This window comes from Grampus griseus (assembly GCF_964374135.1).
Source record: "Grampus griseus genome assembly, chromosome: 2".
NCBI lineage: Eukaryota > Metazoa > Chordata > Mammalia > Artiodactyla > Delphinidae > Grampus > Grampus griseus.
Genome location: NC_139018.1, coordinates 2,143,196 through 2,168,530, shown reverse-complemented (window position 1 = coordinate 2,168,530; position 25,335 = coordinate 2,143,196). Strand labels below are relative to the sequence as shown.

Sequence of the window (25,335 nt, the reverse complement as noted above, 5' to 3'; positions counted from 1 at the left end):
TTTGCTCACATATATGGAGCACACATAGCCCATTTTCAACTGCATAAATCCAGTTACCTCCATGGTGCCCACTACCCCAGGCATAAGTGAACTCTCCCTCCCTTGAATCCCTATAGTATTACATTTTTTTTTCATGCTCTTTGGTTCTAATCACTTTAGCTCTGATGTTTTAGTGCTGCACTGCTAGTAGGGATTTAAAAAAACAATCGCTTTCATTTGACCTCTCTCGCCAGCAGAACTACGACAACCCTGTAATAGGCATTCTGCTGCTCAGGATTTCAAAGCAGTGTGGTCATTAGAATGCTAAGGAGCCTGGCTCAGACCACACTTCTTGGTAGTTAGTACTTTCCTGCAGGGATTTGTCAAACAAATGAGTTCCTGTTGTGGGCCAGGCTTGGTTTCAAGGATGCAGTAGTGAAGGGAAACAGACGTGCTCACTGTGGATGAGGACAAACACAACAGTGAACTGGTAAACAGAAATGTATTATCACAACTTGAAAGACAGTCTAGGAAGGAAGTAAAAATTGCTATGATGTAAAACAAAGGAGACCTACTTAGATGAGGTTTTTAGAGAATCTGCCTGAGTCTTGAAGGATGAAAAGGAAAAAAGACTCTAAGGAAGGAAAGAGCTTAGTATGTTCTAATATCTGAGAGAAATCACGGTGGCTGGAGCTGAGGTTGGAGGGTAGGCAGAGGCTGCCATGGCCGTGGTCAGGGTTTCATTCTAAATGCAGTGTCCTAAGCTGTGTTAGTATGATATCCAACTTGGAGCTCTTCTAATTTAGCATTTGTAGAAATAACTGGGAGGTTCAAATTATAGCTACAAGTCCAACTATGATGGATTGGAAAAACGAGATTCCTGTGTTAGCTTGACAGAGGGAAATTAAGAAAGAACTCAAGCCTGAATGGTTGTCAGGGAGGCTGTCTTCTCATCTCAGAACAGAAAATGTGGGAATGACCACAACAGCAATAGGAAGTATTTATGTTGGAGATAAAAGTGCTCCTGCCTTTAGGGATGATCCAGTATTCTAGACAGGAAGGCTCTTCATCTTGATTACATGTTTTTAAGCTCTGAGCTGTCTATAGGTCAGATACCATGCCTTTCAGCTGTTAGCTGCTGATTCAGTTCTAGATCAGACCTGGTGGACAAGGACAAACGCAGGGAGAGCCCCAACTTCCTTTTTCCATAGCCAGCGGCTGCTCGTTTCCCAAACCACGTTCCAGCCTTGCCTCCTGTAGGCTGTATAGTATACTGGGTGCTGGGAGACTAGTTCTGGCCATATTCCCCATGGAAAGATAGTAGGACCTTGGAAGATCTTTTCCTCTCTTTTTCTGGTTTCCATTTGTTTGCAGGAGGGTTGTATAAGATGACCTGTAAAATTCTGTTATTTTCTGAAATCTCATATTAGCCCAGGCCCTAATGCTGTGACCTGCCTCTGAACTCACAGCAGGTGTTTGTGCAACAATTTACTATTTCCCCTTATTCTGTGTGATGGGTAGTCAGCTTGAAGTGGTTTTATTCAAAATCTTCTTATAGAATTACTTGGAATTATCATGATGCAGTTCATTGTGAATATACAAGTTTTGATTTGCAGAATTAGAACCCCTAGGTAGTTACTGAATCACACTAAGTCTAATCACAAACTATTCCTGTTTAAATCTGATTTCTGTGTTCAAGGTAACAAAATATAATTCAGAGTATAATTCACAATAGCAAAATATCATCCTCTTCTGGGACCTCTGCTTTTTTCGTAAGATAAAATTAAAGTATTTAGTATTAGGTAACAAAACTACTTCATAATTACCCTGGATTTCCATTTCTTAGATGTGGACTACTAAACATTATCAGTGAATCAATTACCTAAGAGAAAATTTATATTGCAACCATGGAATATAAATATATCTTCATTAAATATATATAATGTTTAATAACCTGTATTGGGGGAATTGTGTGTGTGTTTGTTTTTTAGCTCTTCAGAGAAGTAAGAATAATGAAGATTTTAAATCATCCAAACATAGGTACTTTCTGCTTTCTTAAATACTTTTGGGTCTAAATGCATTCTTGAAAGTATGTCATAAAGCTAAACATAATTCCAGGAGTGACAGGAGATTTCTTCCCTTCTCCCAGCCCAGGTACACTTTTAGAATATATATGTATATATATATTGATCATTTTTGTTAACTTTTTGAAATTACTAAGATAGGTTAAAAGATTAATGTAAAGCTTTAATTCAGTAGAAACATATGTAATCAGATTATAATTTTCTAATTTTTAATATATTAGAAAATGTCATAATTGTACTTAATTTATAGATAGAGAAGAGGGAATTATAGTAAGTTAGAGTTACGATTTTCAAAGGTGTAAAACTTTCTGCTCTAGCTGTGTTCCTAAGAAAATACTGGTATATTGAATCATATTTTTAAAGCAATAGGGAACTAGCTAGCCAACTCTGGATTTCAAATTCCAACTTCCCGCCAAAAAGATACTGCCAAGAACTAGCTAACTTAAACCTTTTTGTTTTGTTTTTTAATTACTTACGTTGTACCCTGATTAGAGTTCTCTATACTTACTACTAAATGACATCTTTGAAAATGTAAATTTCTAAAAAATTTAAATTCCCATTGGATTAAAATAGTTTACGCAAAAGAGCCAGTATTTGCATTGGAATTTTATTTTATTTTATTTTATTTTATTTATTTATTTATTTTTGGCCGGGCCACGTGGTTTGTAGGATCTTAGTTCCCTGACCAGGGATCGAACCCCAGCCCCCTGCAGTGGAAGCACGGAGTCCTAACCACTGGACTGCCAGGGAATTGCCCTTGCATTGGAATTTTAGAAAGCTGTTATTTATATGTTGATGGTTTACCAGCATATATGCCTTAAATTTCTTTAAATAATTTTTCTTAACAGCCTGAACATATATCATCTTAAAAATGATCTGATACTTTTATTCACCAGTTCAACAAACACATCCAATACAGTGTAAGGTACTTTATTTGATCTAATACTCTGTGTTAAAGCATCAGAAAATAACCCACAATATAAGAGATTAGCATTCTCCCTCCCTGCTCCCTTTGTTGCTAAATCTAATTGTAAAGTATGTATAACCAAAGTAGACACAGGAGACAGTGACTTGATAGCTTGAGAGAGCAACTTCCGTTTCATTTAAAAGTTTTGTATTTCTGATTGATTTGTTATGGTCTTATGGATTAGCAGCAATAGAAATATTATTTGTATCTGTAACAAGAGACTGCTATAGTAGTCACACTGACCCATTGAAAATAATTCTTTTTAAAAAGTTCTTTTCAATTATTTATAGTATAATCCCTTCTACTTTGCCATCTCTGGCTTTAGAATAGAAACAAAGGAACCTCCTTAGACATTCCCTGGCAGTCCAGTGGTTAGGACTCCACACTCTCACTGCCAGGGGCTCAGGTTGGATCCCTGGTCGGGGAGCTAAGATCCTGCATGGCACAGCCAAAAAAAATAAATAAATAAAATAAAATACATCTTTAAGAAAAAGAAAAGAAACAAAAGGACCTTGTTCTCTGAGAATTGTGATGTTTCCCAAGCAATAGAAGTCTCAAGTGGAATTATATGTCTCCTTAAAGCCATAATGACAAGTGAATGGACTTGCACTTTTAGGAATAGAACAGATATAGACGTAATGCAGGAGGATGAAATGAGAGCAGATACACTTCACTAGACTGCTGAGTGCATCCTGAAGTTACACCGTTTGAGCACCCAGAAACTATGTTTATTTTTATGGAATTCCATGTTTTTATAAAATCTTTTCTGCTGTTGTAATATATTATAAATTTTCCTAAAAGAATTTTTTTAGAGGGCCAGCTATTAAAATCTTTAACAGGAAAAAGTTACTTTTTGTAGTTATAGTTTATATGTACATAGTACTGTGCATATGGACATTTGTTTCTTTTTCTCCTGTATCTTCTCCCCTCCCCTAGTGAAGTTATTCGAAGTCATTGAAACTGACAAAACACTCTACCTAATCATGGAGTATGCCAGTGGAGGTAAGAAATTTATAAATTGTTTTTCTTTCTTTCTTCCCTTTTAGAAGAATACACAACCACACAGCCCACACGGATAATCGTTAAAGTTTCACTTAACATTCAGAATCATAATACACTAGAATGAGAATCAGGAAGGCTGATTCCTAGCAGTTCTGTGGGTTGCTATTAAGTGTTTCATTATTAGCATCATTGATTGATAATAAGCAAATACTTGGATTTTTTTTATTATGGTATAACATAAAATTTACTGTTTTAACCATTTCAAGTGTATAGTTCTGTGGCATTAAGTACATTCACATTGTTAACCATTATCATCCATCTTCAGAACTTTTTCATTTTCCCAAAATGAAACTCTGTCTCCATTAAACAGTAACTCCCCATCCTCCCTCCACCCAGCCCCTGGCAACCACCATTCTGCTTTCTTTCTGTATGAATTTGACTACTCTAGGGACCTCATATGAGTGGGATCATACAATATTTGTCCTTTTGTGACTTCCTGTTTCACTTAGCGTAATGTCCTTAAGGTTCATCCATTTAGTAGCCTGTGTCAGAATTTCTTTCCTTATCAAGGTTGAATAATATTCCATTGTGTGTATATAGCACATTTTGTTTGTTCCAGTACTTGAATTTTCAAAACTGTCAGTGCATTAGCCTATTTGAAATAAATGTGTACTGCATGTTGGATGGATGTCTTTATCAGATTTTTGTCATTGGTGTCCATCATTTCCCAAGGCCAGAAATGGTGTTCACCGTGTTTATGGTTAGACTTCCCTAAAATAAAGATTAAGGACTGGTAATTATTTGCCTATAAGGTTGTATACATGTAGACAATTTTATGAAATGAATGTATATCGCTGTTATCTTTTACAAAGATTTTTATTTTAGGGTTATTGTTGGGCTATGCTTGTAGTTTTTGGACTGTGTGTGAGTTTTCATTGTTTGTGAAAGGCAGAAGCTTTCTTGTTTGTCTTTGTATGTTCCCTGTCTCTAGCATAGTGCCTGGCACATAGCAGATACTCAGCAAATAAGAATTGAACTGAATTAATGAAATTATAAACTACTGGAGACATACTCTATTTAACTCTACAGTATAGATTAAATTGTTTTGATTATAGTAGAGTTTTGTTTTGTTAGCACTTTGATCCAGGATGCAGAACCTGGAGACAGAAAGTTGAATCTCAGCCTCACTGTGGTGAGTTAACCATTAAATAAAAGATTGTAAACCTGTTGTGGGCAGAGCAGGCACACCCCTGGCACCACTTTTTCATACTTCTAATTCATAATTAGTTGTGTGCTTCATCTTTTAAATGTGTGGTTTGAGAATTTAGTTGGGATTTTCGCAGTTGAGCAGTAGGAAGAGCTGAAGGTTAATTGTAGAACCATAAGTCTATACGGAGTTTGAATGCTATCTACTCATCTTACGGTTCATAATCTTTTCATCTGTGTAGCCACTGCAGTGTACAAGTGCTTTTTTCTCTTACCTGGTCTCCTTTGACTTTCACAATGCCTCGGTGATGTGGCCAAGCAGTGAGCGATGGGCTTTTACCCTTGAGGAATTGGAGGCTGGGAAATCTCACTGTGGTCATGTTGCCAGGCCTGGAGCCCAGCCTTCCGACACCATATAGCCTCTACTGATTGGTCAGTCAGTCACGGCTTTCCGTTCCCATCTCTTTTAGGTACCAGGTCCTAGAGATTGCTCTGTGTAGGAGAAGTCAGAAACATCTGAGAATCTGAGAAGTGTCCATCCAGGATGAGGATGGACTCCAGAAAAGACAGACATGGAGTCGATCCAGCCAGTGCCTGTCATTGGCAGTGTGACCTCATAAGTTACATGTCTCTGAGCTTCTTACTGGGCATGGGAGCACAGCCCTCCTTTGAGGGCTCGGTGCCGTCGCTCAGCATTATAACAGCACTGATTGGTGGTGGTGGTGGTTTATTGGCTTGGGCCATTTGTTTTAATCAGCTCAACAAAGCACCATCTCCAGGGCAGCTGTTTTATTGTTGATACGTTTGCCATTTTGAACAACAAACGTTTCATTAAATTGGCTACCTAGGGACTTCCCTGGTGGTCCAGTGGGTAAGACTCCGTGCTCCCAATGCAGGGGGCCCAGGTTCCATCCCTGGTCGGGGAACTAGATCCCACATGCATGCCGCAGCTGAGAGTTCACATGCCACAACTAAGAGTCTGCATGCCACAACCAAGAAGCCCGCATGCCGCAACTAAGACCCTACGCAGCCTAAATAAATAAATAAAATTTTTTAAAAAATGGTTACCTACTCCTCCCCAGCCTCGTATTTTTCAATTTGGTACAATCATGGAATTTTAGAATTGGAAGGAATCTTAGAAGTCATCCAGGGCAATTGCCTAATTTTTACAGATGAACCTAAAGCTCTGAATGGTTTTTCTATGCCAGTGGTTTCATCACTGGTTATAGTGGCAGGACCTGAACTAAAACCAACGGCTTTCTGAACTGTCCTGTCCAGTGTCCTTTCATCAACCACATGGGCCGTGACCTGGGCAGGGAGAGCCACTGTTTGCAATTTTTTCTCCTAATAAATAATAGCCTTGAGAGGTTTTCAATTCAGCTGCTTAATCTGAGTGTTAATGCATTTTTAATAAGGGGAAAAATAAGAGATCTGGGTTGTATTTCTGGTTTATAACTTAGTGACTGTGAGTGTATGGTTCCAAAATCTCTTAACAGGTTTATATTGCATTTGAATTTTAAAATATCTTCAAATTATATTGACAGACTTTGACTTTATCTGTGTGACTCTACAACTACTGGGTTTAATCCATTACGTTTTTCTAAAAAGTCAAAACTGTTCCATATGTTATGCACGCATCTTTGTTTTCACTTTTTAACCACTTGTTTTGATATAGTATATTATTCTGCAAATAGAAAGGTCATTCTCATAGAAAATACTGACATTTTACTGAGCTGACATTTAATTTTATAATTCATCACAGTTAAATGAATTGTGTAGTGTAAATTAACAATAGGTAATTCCTTTTAAAAGATCATTAGGCAGTCAGTGATAACTTGAAAATATTTATACCCATTTATTATTTTAAAATTTATTCAAAGTTAGGGCTAAAAGTTTAAGTCAGAGATATTAATGTACAGTTCAGAATAACCTTTTCCTCAACAATATTTAAGTCCTGAAACTAAGCGTTTTTTAAGTATCAAAATATTTTAGTTAACTGTTGTCACTAAGCTGATGGAAATATTCTTTATTTGTATGAAGTAAATGTGATTTTTTTCCCAAACACATTTTATATCCAGTTTGCTAAATTAGTACTCTTTGTTGATTTCAGAGGTGTTTCTTTACTCCAAATTGATAAGCAATTGGCAGTACTGATAGGTTCCTTGAAATGTCACTTCTCTTCCCTGAGGAATTAATACTGTGTAAACTACCACCTAGACGTCCACCAGTGAGTTCTATTGGCTTTTCCTTTGCACTGTGTCCTGAATCTCCGCACTTGTCAGCACCACTGCCATTTCCCACTCTAGGCCCGGCCACCCTCTCTCTTGTCCTGAATATTGCGCTCGTCCCACTCGGTTTCCCGGTCCCTTCCTCAGCCCTAACCCTCTTCTCCCTCTAGCAGCCAGAAGCCAGTCATTTCATATTCTCCTCTGCTTCTCCTCTCACTTAGAACAGCACCCACAGGACTCTTCTTGTTCTCGCTTCTCCTGTCAGCTCTGTGCTCGTTCACTACCTCCCTTTTCCCTTGTTCACGCTTCTCCAGCCTCGTGGCCTCCTTGCTCTTGTCTCTGTCTAGAATCTTTCTCCCAGATAACTAGTGTCCACTCCCTCACAGTAGTCAGCACAATGCTTACACACACAAACACACTTCCTGTTTCTTTCCCCTGACTTTTCTCCACAGTACTTTTTATCATCTTCTATACTGTATATTCATTTGTTTATTATCTGTCTACCCCCTCCTAGAGTGTAAACTCCATGAGGAAAAGGACTTTGCTTTGTTCACTGCTATGTTTCCCCAGAGCCTAGAACGGTTCTCAGCAGTTAGTAGACACTCAATAATTATTTGTTGAATGAATGAGTATATTCAGGAAATGCTTTTTTGTCATGGTCCTATAGTGAAGACATCTTTTAACACAAATCACTTAACCATTTTAACTTTCACTTTTCATTGCCAAGTTTTTATTAAAGCATACTGGAAACATAACCTTTAAAATAAAAGTTTTATAATTTAAACATGAGAATTTAATGTTAAGGCTTATCTTTAGCTTAAAAGATTTTATCTATAAACTTTGCCTATCGTTAAGGCTAAGTTAGTTCAGATTCCACATATTTCTGTTTATCTTCATACCTATATTTTAAAAATTAAAATTAGAGCGGGCTTCCCTGGTGGCTCAGTGGTTGAGAGTCCGCCTGCCGATGCAGGGGACACGGGTTCATGCCCCGGTCTGGGAAGATCCCACATGCCGTGGAGCGACTGGGCCCGTGAGCTGTGGTTGCTGAGCCTGCGCGTCCGGAGCCTGTGCTCCGCAGCAGGAGAGGCCACAACAGTGAGAGGCCTGCGTACCGCAAAATAAATAAATAAAATTTAAAAAATTAAAATTAGAGCATCGCTAAAAGTGAAACATTTTCAGTTTATGGGAAAGTTAATGCTCAGAAGTAGGACTTCTGCTTACTTTTATTTCTCTCAATTATAGGTGAAGTGTTTGACTATTTGGTTGCACATGGAAGAATGAAGGAAAAAGAAGCAAGAGCTAAATTTAGACAGGTATGGATTGCTGCACCTTTAATTTATTGATTTAATACGTTTTCTTGCTTAAACCCTAAAGCAAACAAGTGTTTGTCTCTATAAATGTCATAAGGCCCATAGAATGGATCAGGGTTTGGCCATTCAGTTCAACACAACAAAAATTTATTAAGTGCTTTCATGCCTAAGGCACTGTGCTAGAGGCAACCATGGGTTCTAGTTCTAGCTTTGTAATTGAAATTTTAGTCCCACTCTTGCGGGTTTTTTTAGTCCCACTCTTAGCCTTAGTTTTTTGACAGTTGAGCCTTAAAAAACAAGAGCCTTGCAAACACTTGAGATTGCATTAAAGAAAACCATCCCCAAGTTTTAGCAAGAAGTGGCACAATTCATTATTAGTTTTGTCTTATATAAGCCAAAACCAAACAGAACTTAACCTGTGAATTAATGGCTTACCTTTTTGCTTGCTTTACCACATGGCCTTAAAGAGACACTCATTTTAATAAATAGGTTTTAAGCATAAAGGTGACTTAACTCTCTAATAACAATTACTATTTATTGATTGATCATTACCTGCTAAATATTGGGATAAGTGTTTTACCTACATTAATGTAAATCTTGGAGCAGCCTTGTGAGTAAAGAGTATTATGCCCATTTGCTAAAGATAAGGAAACTGAGGCACAGGAAGACTAAATAATTTGCCCAAAATTTGATGACTGGCAAGTAGGAAACCTACCACTGAGTCAGAGACAGGTCTAAAATTCTTAATCATTATGATGTGGTCTTACTTAGATTAGGAATCAGCAAACTCTTTCTGTAAAGTGCCAGATAGTAAATATTTTAGGCTTTGTAGGCCATACAGTCTGTTGCAGCTATTTAACTCTGCTGTAGTAGCACAGAAGCAGCTTAGACAATATGTGAATAAATACACTCATATGATTGTGTCCCAATGATACTTTATTTGCAAAAACAAGTGGTGGGCCAGATTGAGCCTACAGACCATAATTTACCCACCCCTGATTTAGATAAAGGAAGGAGCAGGTACTTTATTTCTTCTAAATTAACGCTGTCCTCCCATAGTTTTAAGTTCTGTATTTAAATGGCAGTATAGCCTCATTTCTCTCAGAACCTTTAAATGTTTGTTTTATTAACATTTAAGGTTGTTAAGGTAGAAGTACAGATAGGAGTCTTTAAGGGTTTCACAGTATTTAGAAAGGCAAGTTTACCCAATTTTCAGGATTTCTCTTAACAGTTGCCTCTTTTGATTTGCTTAGTCTAGTGTTTACAGTTAAGGACTTACAAATAAATTTCTTAACTTTTGCTGTTGCTTAAATTTAATTTGATTTCAAAGTACCAATGGTACTTTGAATTAAAGCCTGTTAAATATCAAAGTTGAAATTGACTTTGGCCATCATTTAAATTCTCTGATCCTCAGTTTTTCTAGCTATAAAAAGAGGAAATTATACTTGATTAATTCTGAAATCCTTTCCAGTTCTGATATCATTTTATCCTGTGGTCTACGGAAGGAAGCTCAAATTTCTCTTTATTACAAAACAAGTCTGTTTGGCCCTTTCCATAACTGTACTCTTAATTTTTATAAATTGGCCACCTAAAAGTCAAGATTTTTTTGCTTCATAAAACTGAAATTCCTTCCCACTCGGATGAAGCTATCTGACTTGCAAATGTTTATGCAAATATGATTTATTGACTGTGAGGAAAAGGCCCTTGCCAGCCGGCAGCAGCAGCAGGTTTGAGCCTGGACTTTCTCCAGGGAAGCAGTTCAGTGCTTAGACCTGTCCTCTCTTCTTCCATCTCCGCCCATCCCCCAGGTGGGGGTCTGACTTGTGAGGGATACTTGGACATTTATCACACATCTTCTTAATTTCCTGCAGAAATTCTGAAGCATTATTTGAGGGACCTGTTAGTTGGTCCAGGAAAGAGAGTTTATGTACTTGTACAATTGCTGGCTTGATTTACAGTGCTTACAATTAATGTAATCTTTTCTCCTGCCATAGTATTTCCTTAAGTCTACTTACTAAACCTGGAAGGATCAGGCATATTGGTGCTTCCACTTTTCTCTGTTTCTAATTGCCATGCCTTCCGAAAGTTTATGTCGTTATTTGGTGAAATAAAAAGTTTTCCTATTTATTACAAAGAGAAAGGTATGCCACACACAAGAGTACACTATGCTTGATCTGTTTTCTGTCAAAAATAGGCCCTTCTTTCCATATTCATCAGCAGATGGCTTTCCCTCTTCCAATTTCCTTCCCCACTCTCATCCTTGTTACTGTTTATGCTGTTTTAATTTATGCTGGCTGAGCTCTCATTCTTTTCAAAGAGAGAGAAGAGATTCCTGGCTCCGTCTTCTTTCCTCAGCTCTTTCTGGGTGGGTTGCTGGTCTTGCTGCCTCTGTTCTTTCATGTGTTGCTGGAAGTGAATTAGGCGTGCATTCTTATTTCACCTGGGAAACATCTGGGTTGTCAGCCTTCTTTGGAAATAACTGCTTTTACCTTAAAAGCAGAAAGCAAAAAAGCAATAATTGAAAGTTGAGTACTTTCAGGTTATTGTGGCATCAGGTTAGCTTTGAGCTGTTTGGAGGTAAAAGAAGAGAAATTCTCTTTGAGAAAGGGTAGGACATTGTCAAATCTGGTTCGGAAGCAGAATTTGAAAATAACCTATGAGAGAAATCTCAATATGGGGGCTGGGTTGGGGGGAACAGGGAAAATTTGATCAGGCAGAAGTAAGATAAAATTTACCTATGTCCTTCCTAGGCAATAAACCTGTTACTTTGAGGGAAACAAATCTATCGCTATTTCACTTCCCCAATTTTCATGCTGACAATATAGAACGGCGTAATTGTTAACAGATGCTCTTAAAACTGATATTTTGGCATTGGAATTTGTGTACCTTTAGTTGATTATGAGTGGGCTGGTCTTCTGCATATGCACTTCATAAAGTATGAAGCTGCTTAGTGAAGCCTTGATTTTGGCATCATTCCCACCCTAACCCCAGCCCAGCTTATCCTTGCTGCTTATTCTGAACCAAAATGGCAACCAATAGAACAGCCCTCTCTGAGTTTTTGTGTCCAGTGCAGTTACATGCATGTTGCTTACAACAAAGTTGATGATGATTTGGAGAAACAAGCAGTATTTTCATTATAACACCAGTTTTGTAGATGTGTAATCATATATATTTAAATACACATATGTAATACCAAAGTAGAGACTAGAGGCGAATGCACCAGAATAACAGATGTCATCTCTATTTGCTCGTTATAAAAGCATATTCTTGTATGTACTTTTCTGTATTTCCTAAAGTTTTTATAATAAGGATATAAAAGTTTTATAATTAGACAAAGAGACTTAAAAATTGCTAGTAAGTGTGAAATTTCAGTAGAGCAGTTACTTAACAGTGCCAATCAGGGAATTCCCTGGCAGTCCAGTGTTTGGGACTCTGCACTTTCACTGCCGAGGGCCCAGATTCAGTCCCTGCTTGGGGAACTAAGATCCCACAAGCTGCACAGCACAGCCAAAAAAATAATAATAACAGCGCTAATCCCAGGAGTAATCAAAAGTTGACTAAATGAAAGCATATCATTTGCTGAGAGTAGGAGGGATTCTTACTGATAAAGCACATAATAGTTTCCATAGTTTGTAGTTCACATACACTACAACAGTCATCCTTCCATTTTAAGGAAGAGGAAACTGGTCCTCAGAGAAGTGAAGTCATTTTTGCTGTTCTTGAACCTGCATTAGCCAAAAGGAAGAGAGTGTTGTAGGGACTGGCTGGGGAGAACCAACCTGGATAAACACCCAGCGCGGATAGTCCGTAACTGCCGGCTTGGTTTTGAGTTGACAACGTGGGCATGCAGAAGTTGCACCAGAGCCTTCTGATTCGGGGCAGGGCTCAAGAAGAGACTTTCTAGTTAAAATTAGAAAGAACAGAAGAACAGCCTCACTTAGCTCTTCTTGCACTCACTCTCAATCTCTCCAAATTGAAAAGTCCAAAGCATGAGAAAATTATATTTAGAGATCCACACAGACATTGAAGTGAGTGCTCACTGAGTAGTCTGCACCAGCGATGACTAATAACCTTGCATCTCTCCTGTCCAGATAGTGTCTGCAGTCCAGTACTGCCACCAAAAGCGGATCGTCCACAGAGACCTCAAGGTGAGTCATAATGCCCTTACTGTTGTACACTTTCCTTGTGTGTGCTCAGTTCTCCCAGTGCTCATGACACAAAGGAGGCATAGATTAGACTGTGTTATTAAATTAAAAAAAAAAATCCTAAGATATATTTTACATTTCAGTTAAGGCAGCTCATAGTTGGTCTCTGGAGAAAAATCATCCTACCACCAAACAGATGGGGGCCTCCAGAAATGCACGCTCTCACCTGGACAGTGTCCTCAGTGCTGCCTGGCATCCTTTTCTGTTTTTCTAGTCAGCATTCTCTCCTGTTAACAGCAGCGTTATTTAAATGAGACCTACTTCACGGTTCTCCACCTCTGCCCACACTCCTGGCATAGGGTAAGGTTTCCTATTTCACAGAGAAAATAGAAACACCAGGCAGAGACTCCTTTCCCAGCTGCACCTGCATCCACCCTTAACCTTTCAGCATTTCCCTCTTGTTACAGGACAGCGGGGTGCCTCTGCTGTCCCTCCCTCTGTGTTCCGGGTCCTGTGTCCCTCCAGGGGGTGCTTCACCCTGTTTGCTCCCATCTCTCCCTCCTTCGTCTGCCCCCTCTCTGCTGGCGTGTCACTAGCAGCATGTATAAAAACGTGCTCAGGCTTATACCCCCTTTTACCAAAACCCTCCCCACCCCGATTCCCCGTCCTGGTGCACCCTTTTTTTCCTCTTCACCTTCACAGCTGTATTTCTCTAAACATTGTTTAGATTCTCTCTTAACTTGATATTCACTTATTCTCTCCCCTCACATAACTGTTATCAGTTTGCTTGTTCTCTGTTCACCCACCTTGCTGCATTCACATCCACTCCAGTAGCTGCAGTGGCCACCTATATGTTGATGACCCCCAGATCCATTCCTGCAGCCAGAGCTCTCTGCTAGGATTTAGTGTCCAGCTGACAAAAGGACACCTTCACGTCAGCATCCCTCAGGTAGCTCGGGTTCAGCAAGTTCAACACCTAAACTCTTCCTTCCTAAACTTGAATTTTTATTTCTCATTGTGGTGACTGTCCTTCAGGTGCCTCTCTCTCCTTTACTCTGCCGTCCACTCAGACCCCAGGTCTTTTTGCTGCTGTTTCCTGAGTATCACTTGAGCTCACTCTTTTCTGTCCCCACTCACACTCTCCTAGTCCAGACCACCAGCATATCTCGTACCTGATTACTACACTAGCCTCTTGCCTGGTCTTCCCTGCTTCCAATTTTGCCTCTTTCTTCCATGTCTGTTTCCTACATTGTAACCAGAATGGTCCTTTAAAAACACAAATAAGATTGTCATTTCCCGGGCTTCCCTGGTGGCGCAGTGGTTGAGAGTCCGCCTGCCGATGTAGGGGATGCGGGTTCGTGCCCCGGTCCAGGAAGATGCCACATGCCGCAGAGCGGCTGGGCCCGTGAGCCATGGCCGCTGAGCCTGCGCGTCCGGCCTGTGCTCCGCGACGGGAGAGGCCACAACAGTGAGAGGCCCACGGATTGTCGTTTCCCCGCTTGAATGACTTTTTCAGTGGCTTCCTGTTGCCCTTAGGTTACAAACCCAAACTTCTTGACTACAAGTCACTTGGCTGGCCCTTTGTAATTCAGACATGGCCACATCCCCAGCTGTGTCTCTCTGCATCTCTCTACCACACACTGCCTTTCAGTTTCTTGAGGAAAACGTGTTCTGTCTCAGCAGGGTTTTCACACTGTTTATTCTGCTTGAAATGCCTCCGGTTAACACACCCACTACTGTCAACTAATCTTCCAGGCAGTGGTTTTAGTTTCACCCCCTCTAGGAAGCCGTACCATACCTTTCAGTGCTGGGCCCATGACTCCCCACTTCTCTGTCACAGCAGTTAGGGCCAAGAGTGTAGCTGCTTATTTTTCTAAATTGTCAGCTTTTTGAGGGCAGGACCCTGTCTGTCTATATATCCAGACACTAATATAACACCTGGTGTGTAATTGCTACGTGGTAAATGTTTGTTGAAACAAGTGGAAAAGACTGTGATCTCTATCTTGAATGAAGTTTTGGATGCTCCCTCCTCAATGATAGCCGTTATGCAGCTTACTTAGCAGTGTTTATGAAATGTGGCTCTCCACCTAAAGCAAGTATCTATTTTTTAAAAGCCCCTTATTCTTAAAAAGCTCTTTAAAGATTTTATTGATTGTGGACATTTGCTGCATAATTAGTGCTAGAATCAGTCTTTACAGTCGGGCCTCCATATCCCCGGGTTCTGCATCTGTGGCTAAGGAGGGCTGGCTGTACTATACTGTTTTGTATGATGATGGATTATGGTATCCACAGGGGGTCCTAGAACCAGTCCCCTAAGAAGACTGAGGGATGACTACACCTCATATCTGTTACTGGTTATTAATGCTGAAAAATGAAGAATTCTGATTTAGCTCCTATTTTTTTTCTCTAGAAAGAATGTTTTCTTATTCATTAGGATATATTAACTTTACATCATTACAAAAAGCTTTTGTGAAATGCCTGATTCTATCACAGTTCTGATTATATTTTGGTTAAATTTCATTTTTGTCTTGGTGTTTTCCCTCTAGGCTGAAAATCTATTGTTAGATGCTGATATGAACATTAAAATAGCTGACTTTGGTTTTAGCAATGAATTTACTGTTGGCAGTAAACTGGATACGTTTTGTGGCAGTCCTCCGTATGCAGCCCCAGAGCTCTTCCAGGGCAAGAAATACGACGGGCCGGAAGTGGACGTGTGGAGCCTCGGCGTCATTCTTTACACGCTAGTCAGCGGGTCACTCCCCTTTGATGGACAGAACCTAAAGGTATAAGAAGTGGTTGCATCCACGTTCTTCAGGAAGCTAAAAGGATTTTATAAAATGATAAGAGTTAATGTGCTAATGTTGTTTCAGTGGGGTTCTTTGAGTTCTTTTTTAACCTAAAAGTTGACTCACTAGTTTTCTTTCCTCTCTGCCTCCCCAAAGGAACTGAGAGAGAGAGTATTAAGAGGGAAATACAGAATCCCTTTCTACATGTCCACAGACTGTGAAAACCTTCTCAAACGTTTCCTGGTGCTAAATCCAATAAAACGAGGCACTCTAGAGGTAATCTCATAAGTGGAAATAAGGAACAACTTTGGAGCGTCTTTAAAGTATTTTTAGAACTTTGCTTGGTTTGTATGACGTATTGAATACTATCCTGGGGTAACATTGAGACATTTTTTAAAAGTTACCCTTTGAGCCATAATCGATGAAATGTTGAAAATAAACTTTCCTAAGTATTGTGATTATCAGAATGTTTCATTTTATGCTGCTAATGAACAGTTCACCTTTCAGCAAATCATGAAGGACAGGTGGATCAATGCAGGGCATGAGGAAGATGAACTAAAACCATTTGTTGAACCAGAGCTGGACATCTCAGACCAGAAAAGAATAGGTGATTATTCTGGGCCTGCATGTTGGTGTGTGTACAAGTAGCATATTTCTGTTTTGATTCATATGTGTATGCCTAAAATGGGGATAATGGGAAGTTAAGTATAAGTTACATGAATCAACTTATATGTTTTGTCATATTTAGGAACTTATCTGCAATTTCCTGTAATAGCACTCAGTAACTCAGAAATAAGCCAACTGCCCGTTTATGTTAGAAAATGTGTGATCTTTTGGGTCAAATAAAGGAAATTATTTTACCCTGTAACATAATGATTTCTTAACCAAACGAAACACATAAACTATATTATACCCTTCTTTTAGATATTATGGTGGGAATGGGATATTCACAAGACGAAATTCAAGAATCTCTTAGTAAGATGAAATATGATGAAATCACAGCTACATACTTGTTGTTGGGGAGAAAATCTTCAGAGGTAAGAATAATCAGATAAAAACCTACAATATCCTTTTTGTGAATTATTAGCTCATGTAAACTTAGTTTTTTTTAGTGTGTATAACATTTGATAATATTTTTAAATTTACCTTCAAATAACTAATCTAAGTCCTGTGACTATTATGAGATGCTATTTTAACTTTAAGATAACCTTTAATAATTTGGCTTCCGTTAGGTTAACCTATAGTCATTAGTAGTTTTTAAATAATGTAAAGTATCAGATGAAATAAATAGACCGTTTTAAGTTTTTTGAAAAAGCCTGGAAAGAAGAACATAAATATTTATCCTTGTGTGAGTTTTTCCAGCAGTCAGAAAAATACTATTGCCTGAGTTTAGGGTTGTCTTTTTTTTTTTTTTTTTTCTTTTTTTTTTTCTTTTTTTGCGGTACGCGGGCCTCTCACTGTTGTGGCCTCTCCCATTGCGGTAGGGTTGTCATTTTTGTACACTGATTCTTCTCTCTCAGTGAACTACTTATGAGAGGTTTGTGTATTGTAAGTTTAGTTTCATAATAAACCATTTGGGCTCGTGTTGTGGTTTGCTCTGTTTTTCTCATTTTCTCTTAGCTGGATGCTAGTGATTCCAGTTCTAGCAGCAATCTTTCACTTGCTAAGGTTAGGCCAAGCAGTGACCTCAACAACAGTACTGGCCAGTCTCCTCACCACAAAGTCCAGAGAAGTGTTTCTTCAAGCCAGAAGCAGAGGCGGTACAGTGACCACGGTAAGTTTTGGACCATTCCAGTGTGTTCTCTCAGTCTCCCGTTAACCAAGAGGCCTCCTAACACTGGGAAGCATCCTTTTGCATATGGACTACTGGGGTTGGATTTGCTTGCTTTCCCTTCTTGACATGTCTTTCAAAGCAGTCCTGCAGGTTCTGGCGTATTTATCTCAAGGCTCTCATCTCCTTGGTACACTCAGTAAGCTTTTTTTTTTTTTTTTTTTTTAATTTATTTATTTATGGCTGCGTTGGGTCTTCGTTGTTGCACGCGGGCTTTGTCTAGTTGCATTGAGTGGGGGCTGCTCTTTGTTGCGGTGCACGGGCTTCTCATTGCGGTGGCTTCTCTTTGTTGCAGAGCACGGGCTCTAGGAGCACAAGCTTCTGTAGTTGTGGCTCGCAGGCTGTAGGGCACAGGCTCAGTAGTTATGGCGCACGGGTTTAGTTGCTCCGCAGCATGTGGGATCTTTCCGGACCAGGGATGGAAACCATGTCCCCTGCATTGGCAGGCGGATTCTTAACCACTGTGCCACCGGGGAAGTCCCTCAGTAGGCTTTTATTGGGTAAGGCCTGGCTGGGTAGAAGCCTGAGCCACATGTGACTGTTGAGCACTTGAACTGTGGAAACGATTTTCAGTTTTGTCTCAGTTAAATTTATAAAGCCCTGTGCAGCCAGTGGCTACCACATGGGACAGCACAGCCCTGGAAAATGTATAGTATCCCAGTTTTGCCTTAATTGGTTTAAATTTTTGACATGTGTCTTTCTCAGCCACACTCTAGCTGTTGTTGTGTCTAACCACCCTCACTCTTAAAAGTTTTCACCATAGAAGTGAATATTTCATGAGACTTAAGACTCTAAAGGATATGCTTACCAAACTTGACAGTTATTCTACCTTCAAGCCAGCCCCATTTGTTGGAATCCAGAGACTCTAGTAGGTGTGTGTTTATTCACATATTATTATTTCCTCTAATTCCAGCATGCAGGAACCGAATTTATGTTGGCCTGGTCTTAACTTTTAAAAATACATCCTCACATGGAACACCCATTCATCGCTTTGTTCAGTTCATTTCCCTTCTCTGGACTTTGTCCACCTCCGTTCTTTCACCTTGAGATGTGGCACTTAGAATTGCACAGAGTATTCCAGGTGTCTGTAGCTTTGGTTTTGTACCAAAAGTGATGACACTTTGGTTTCCATTTCTCTCCCTGCTGCTGCTGCCTCTCTATGTGGTTTGGGCCAAAGCAGCACATTGTACTGACCCTGTCAGTAAACTGTCTATATGTCTGCTATTTTCTAGGGTGTAACTGAGAGCTCAGAACCTGTCTGATGCCAGGATTTGTGCAGGTGGCATTTGTAAACCAAGTGTTGATCTGGGTCTCTGTCTCTCGTGTTCATACTAGTTGCTTACAAGGAGGGGTTTTCTGTGTACTGCAGAGCAATTAGCAAAATGCCTACGTGTTGCTCTAAATCAACCAGTTTAAAGGAAATTGTTCCTAGATCCTGGAAGAAACCTGGTGGTGGAGTTTTCTCATGTCCCTTTCCCCAGCTCAGAAAATTTTACAGCTAAAAAGAGGTCACCAAACCCCCATATTAGCAATAAGGAAATAGGGCAAGAGAGCTCACCAGGTCTTCTGAGGTTAAATAGAAGTGGGAACGCCTGAGACAGACCCAGGATTCCTGGCCCCTGGTCCTATGGCTGTGTCCACTAACCCGCCCATTACCTCTTATAGTAGTGCTTTTATAATAATAATCATCCTTCTTTCTTGGAGCCTCTGATATTAAAAAGAAGCTCACAAAAGAACATTTCCAGATATTCTGTATATAGAAAATCACTGACCCAGTTCCACATTCTTTGGGGATGAAGATAGTGGTCAGCAAAAAAAAAAGATTTGATTATGCCCCTGGCACTGTTCATTTAAGTGCTGAAAATGAGATAGGTTCCAAATAATGAGATCTAGTAAAGCACATCCACTTGGTACCAAGTGAAGGCAGGCAAGCCTGTAGACAGACCAGCTCCTAGCTTGCCCTCCCACCCCATCTCCTCTCTCCTCTTCCCCTCCCTCTGGATGCCGATGATTTATATCTGCCTGCTTCTGTAAAATCGTAACTTAATTTTTATTTGTGTTTCTTAATTTCGGTCCCATGTATGAACCCCCCTGTATGTATGTACATTTTTTTCTAGGAAGGGTGATCTTCATCAGATTTTCAAGGGGTTCTTTTATTTAAGAAAAGAAAAAGAAAAGAAAGTGAAGAATCACTGTTCTGTTAACCAGTCACTGGTATTGGGGAGGTTGGTAGTGATCAGGAAAAAAAATAAATTTGCATCCATTTCTCACATCTTCTACAAGGTTGGATTCCAATTGGAATAAAGGTGTAAATATAAAAAAAAGAAACTGGGACTTCCCTGGTGGTCCAGCAGTAAAGAATCTGCCTTCCAGTGCAGGGGACTCGGGTTTGATCCCTGGTCTGGGAACTAAGATCCCACATGCTGCAGGGCAACTAAGCCCGCATGCTACAACAACTGAGCCCACGTGCCTCAATAAGAGTGCGCTTGTGCCTGCGTGCCAACGTGCTCTGGAGCCCGCACGCCGCAACAAAAGATCCTGCATGCTGTAACGAAGATCCCACGAGCCACAACTAAGACCCAATGCAGCCTAAAATAAAATACAAAATATATAAATTAATTAATTAAATAAAAATTATTTTTTTAAAAATCATATTTTGGGGAATTCCCCGGCGGTCCAGTGGTTAATTAGGACTCTAGGCACTTTCACTGTCGTGGCCCGGGTTCACTCCCTGGTCAGGGAACTAAGATCCTGCAAGCTGTGCGGTGTGGCCCAAAAGTAAAAAAAGAAGAAAAATCACATTTTTGCGTGATATATCCACACTACGGAGCACTACTCAGCAATAAAAAGGAATAAATTGGGCTTCCCTGGTGGCGCAGTGGTTGAGAGTCCACCTGCCGATGCAGGGGACGCGGATTCGTGCCCCGGTCCAGGAGGGTCCCACATGCCGCGGAGTGGCTGGGCCCATGAGCCATGGCCGCTGAGCCTGCGCGTCCGGGAGCCTGTGCTCCGCAACGGGAGAGGCCACAGCCGTGAGAGGCCTGCGTACCGCAAAAAAAAAAAAAAAAAAAAGGAACAAATTATTGATAAATACAACAATTTGGATGGATCTCAAGAGAATTATGCTGAGTGGGGGGAGACAATCTCAAAAGGTTACATTGACTCCATTCACATAACATTCTTGAAATGACGGAATTACGCAGATGAGAACAGATTGGCGGTTGCCAGGATTTAGAGAAGGGACTTGAGGTGGAAGATAGGTGGCTGTGGCTGTGTTAGGGTCGCCCACAAGGTCCTTGAGATAGAACTGTTCTTCGTCTTGACTGGTGGTGATCGCGTGAATCTGCACGTGTGATTAAAATGTGGAGAGCTGAATGCACACGCACATAACACACAGTGCAAGTAAGACAGGAGCAGTCTGAATGAGTGAGGCCAGCGGCTTGCATCAGTAGCTGTTCCATGCACAGTCTCAGATCCTAAAATGAAAAAAAATCTTTTAATTTTCTAAGTAGCAATAATAAATGTTTCAGAACAAATTGGTAGTAACCCTAAAGATTCAGAATGTCATTAGATGTATCATGATATTGAGAGGAAAGAAGTATTAAGGGTAGTATCACCCTGTACTTGGTTGATTCTTTGTTTTATATGTTAAAATTGCCAAACTGAGAACTTGATTGTTCTCCCATAAATCAAATCTTTGTTTACTTTTAATTCAGTTCCAAATAGAATTACCATTATTTATTTATTTACCACACCACGCAGCTTGTGGGATCTTAGCTCCCCAACCAGGGATCGAACCTGGGCCCTCAGCAGTGAAGGCACAGGGTCCTAACCACTGGACCACCAGGGAATTCCCTAGATTTACCATTTGGATTTTTGTCCTAGAAGTAGCTTTTCTGTACCCCACCCCATCCCTTTTTTTTTAATAATTTATTTTTCTGTTGAAGTATAGTTGATTTACAGTGTTGTCTTAATTTCTACTATACAATAGAGTGACTCAGTTATACACATATATACATTCGTCTTCATATTCTTTTCCATTATGGTTTATCTCAGGATATTGAATATAATTCCCTGTACTATACAATGAGACCTGGTTGTTTATCCATTCTATATGTAATAGTTTGCATCTACTAACCCCAAGCTCCCAGTCCCTCCCTCCCCTTCCCTCTTCCCCCTCCCATCCATTTTTTAATAGACCTAAAATATAAAGGCTTTTCTACCATAAATGATTAGCATTTGGCGCTGTTCCTTAAGATTACCACTGGACGTCATATATAATGAATATACTAGTTATCTCGTTCATTTCCATAATTCTTTGAACTCTGAATCTCCTGTGTCATCAGAGTCTCTAGGTGATTTACTGCAGGACATCAGTTAATTGCCCACCTGGGGTGTCCCTAGGCATCCTCCCCCTGGGAGGGGTTCTGACCGGGAACATCCACCCATGTCCTCCCTGTCACTTCCATGAGAAACATGCTTTCTTTTGCTCATACTGCCTCTCCTTGTCTACTCAAATTCCTGTTTACCTAGAAGATTATGAGTGCTTTAAAAAAGATGCAAGATAAAACTTCAAAAGAAAGAGCCTGTAAATCTGTACTGTTCTTTTCCAAAAGGTGACGGCATCTCTTATACAAAAAGGATGAAATTCACTCAGATGTATAGATACCAGGTGAACCAGTTCATTCTGCATGATGTGTATGCATCAAGTTAGTTTGATTATTTATCTGTCCAGCAACACCCCGTAAACATGTTTCAGAAAGACAACTATATAAGCTTATTAGTTTAAAAAAAAAAAAACAACTTTAAAAACGTAGAATGGGGCTTCCCTGGTGGCGCAGTGGTAGAGAGTCCGCCTGCCGATGCAAGGGACTCGGGTTCGTGCCCTGGTCTGGGAAGATCCCACATGCCGCGAAGCGGCTGGGCGCGTGAGCCATGGCCGCTGAGCCTGCACGTCCGGAGCCTGTGCTCTGCGGCGGGAGAGGCCACAACGGTGAGAGGCCCGCGTACCGCAAAAAAAAAAAAAAAAAACGTAGAATGTTAGGGACTAATAAGTGAAATTTTAATATTGAATTCAGGACTTCCCTGGTGGTACAGTAGTTAAGAATCTGCCTGCAAAAAGGAATAAAAAACAACAAAAAAGAATCTGCCTGCCAATGCAGGGGACATGGGTTTGGGAAGATCCCACATGCCACAGAGCAGCTAAGCCCATGCGGCACAAGTACTGAGCCTGCGCTCCAGAGCTCGTGAGCCACAACTACTGAAGTCCGTGCACCTAGAGGCCGTGCTGCACAACAAGACAAGCCACCGCAATGAGAAGCCCACACACCGCAACGAAGAGCAGCCCCTGCTCGCCACAACTAGAGAAAGCCCACGTGCAGCAATGAAGAGTCAACACAGCCAAAAATAAATATATATATATTTTTAAAGTGGTTAGGTAATTTTAAAAAAATAAAATAAAATTGAATTCATTGCATAGGGAAGACATTATACATGAATGGGAAGCATCTTAGAAGATTTTTACTGTCTTATATTCTCTTAGATGAATAGAAATCTTGGGTCATCTTATAAAGTGTTCATTTTCACAGGATAAAACATAAAACTATATTCTGACTTTTAAAAAGTGAACTCTGTATTTTAGCTGGACCAGCTATTCCTTCAGTTGTGGCGTATCCAAAAAGGAGTCAGACCAGCACTGCAGACGGCGACCTCAGAGAAGATGGAGTTCCCTCCCGGAAACCAGGCGGCAGTGCTGCTGGAGGAAAGGGAGTTGCTCCAGCCAGTCCCATGCTTGGGAGTGCAAGTAATCCCAACAAGGCAGATATTCCTGAACGCAAGAAGAGCTCCACCGTCCCTGGTGTAAGTATTGTTGGACTGTAGGGCAGGCTAGGGTTGTAGGATTGAAATGATAAGACATTTTGCTCGTGTGTGTTCATCTGCCTACAAAGCCCTACCCACGGGGCCACCAGGCACAGTGTCAGCCTGTAAGGATCACTTGCTCTGTTGCACGTATTTCTTGTTGAGCCGTATCCCACTGGATGAGTGATCAGATCCTTTATGTCAAGGGCTGTTTTTAGTTACTCCATAAACATCTGCTAAACTTCAGACTGTATCAGGTGCTGAGATATGGAAAGACGTCATAATCTAACAGAGGAAATGAATAAAACCAAATGGGGACAGTGCAGACAGGTGATGGCAAACAGCAACCTGATGGAGTCTGTACAGGGCACTGTGAGCTCTGACTGCCAGGGATTTGGTGTTTGCCCTGCATCTCAAAGGGCTCTGTTGATACAGAGTGTTGACTGAGTCCTTACCATGTGCCAGGGACCATGCTGAGTGCTTTTTCATGTCTTAGCTAAATGTTAAGGTGAAGTAATTGAAGAAAAGTTAGGTAATTGTCTGAAGTTATACTGCTAAACCGAATCCGTCTCTTAGTCCCTGCCCTGAACAAAATCTCCCTAGGAAGTAGGTAGTATTTGTTAAATTGAATCTATTCAGTTTCAACAACTTCTTTGTGAATTGAAATGTGTTCTCTCTGACCTAACATAGTGATTATTATTCTTAGCACTCCAAAAGTAATTTTTTTCATGATTTGATGTTCGTATTTATTGTGAAATGATCTCTAAGTCTAATTAACATCCGTCACCGTACACAGTGACGGAATTCTTTTCTTGTGATGTGAACTCCCAACGTGCACGACAGTGTTGTTCACTAGGGCCACCATGCTGCACATTGCACCCCCAGGGCTTGCCTATTTTATAACCGGAAGACTCAAAAAGTAATTTTAAAAAGAATTTTCAGAGAATGAACAATTTTAAGGATATTCTGTAACCACATTTTTCCCTACAAGTTAGCGGTGACAAAGCCTTTCCTCTACCCTAAAGAAACCCCAAACTGAGGATCCCACACGGAATCTGTGCTGCTCCCTTTGGCCATTTCTTGGGGAGAGGCTTAGAAAGGAACCCAGAAGGTTTTGTGTGTTCCATCCTTTGACATTGTGCTTTATCAGAGTAAACGCTGTGTGGAAAGGTTTTTTATTTGGCTTCCTAATGCAGTAAAATTGGATCGTCATTCCATAGCCCTGCAATTTAAATGCAGCCTCCAATTTTTGTTGACAGTTACCAGAAGAAGAAAAAGACTTTGTTCCCTGCCTTCATAACTTCCATTCCTTCACTCTATTCATCTGCACCACCCCCCTTTTGAAAGTATATCGCAAGCATTATTAGCCACTCATATATGATTATTTATAAAGGAAAGAAGTATGTTGTTATAATTTTCTCCCACTTGTCTTCTGCTTCCCTATACATGATCTGCTCATGTTGTATTAAAGGTGGCTGCTTTTATCTTTGTTTTAAAATTGTTATCTGATAAAAGTTTTTACTTGTGACTTTTATTCCTTGCTTTTTAATTTTGAAAGTATTAGCTTTTTACAAATTGATGTGAAATTCACATGACATATAATTAGCCATTTGAAGCATACTATTCAGTGGCATGTAGTACATTCACAGTGTTGTGCAGCCTCTACCTCTCTCTAGTTCTGAAACACTTCCGAACGCCCTGTGCTCATTAAGTAATCACTCTCTCCAATCCTCTCTTCCCCAGCCCCTGGCATCCAGTAATCTGCTTTCTCTCCCAGTAGGTTTGCCTGTTCTGGAGATTTCATATAAATGGACTTATACAAGCCTCTTGTGTCTGCCTTCTTTCACTCACCGTAATATTTTCATGGTTCATCCAAGTTGTTGGGTGAACTCATTCCTTTTTATATGCCACAGTTTGTTTACCTTCTTATTCGTT

The 25,335-nt window shown here is 40.2% G+C and overlaps 1 protein-coding gene across 12 annotated transcripts in view; it reads left to right on the top strand.

Annotated features, from left to right (window-relative positions):
- MARK3 (microtubule affinity regulating kinase 3) overlaps positions 1-25,335 on the top strand; it is a 107,666-nt gene that overhangs the window by 64,737 nt on the left and 17,594 nt on the right. For 8 of the 12 annotated variants that reach the window (XM_082647089.1, XM_082647087.1, XM_082647088.1 and 5 more), the window contains 10 exons: positions 1,971-2,019; positions 3,967-4,032; positions 8,712-8,782; positions 12,871-12,927; positions 15,471-15,707; positions 15,867-15,986; positions 16,218-16,317; positions 16,635-16,747; positions 17,331-17,484; positions 23,183-23,400. In XM_082647089.1, the coding sequence (XP_082503215.1) occupies positions 1,971-2,019; positions 3,967-4,032; positions 8,712-8,782; positions 12,871-12,927; positions 15,471-15,707; positions 15,867-15,986; positions 16,218-16,317; positions 16,635-16,747; positions 17,331-17,484; positions 23,183-23,400 (1,185 nt within the window). Of the gene's footprint in view, positions 1-1,970; positions 2,020-3,966; positions 4,033-5,166; positions 5,225-8,711; positions 8,783-12,870; positions 12,928-15,470; positions 15,708-15,866; positions 15,987-16,217; positions 16,318-16,634; positions 16,748-17,330; positions 17,485-23,182; positions 23,401-25,335 lie in introns of all 12 variants that reach the window. The other 4 variants (XM_082647090.1, XM_082647085.1, XM_082647081.1 and 1 more) reach the window with 3 other exon arrangements.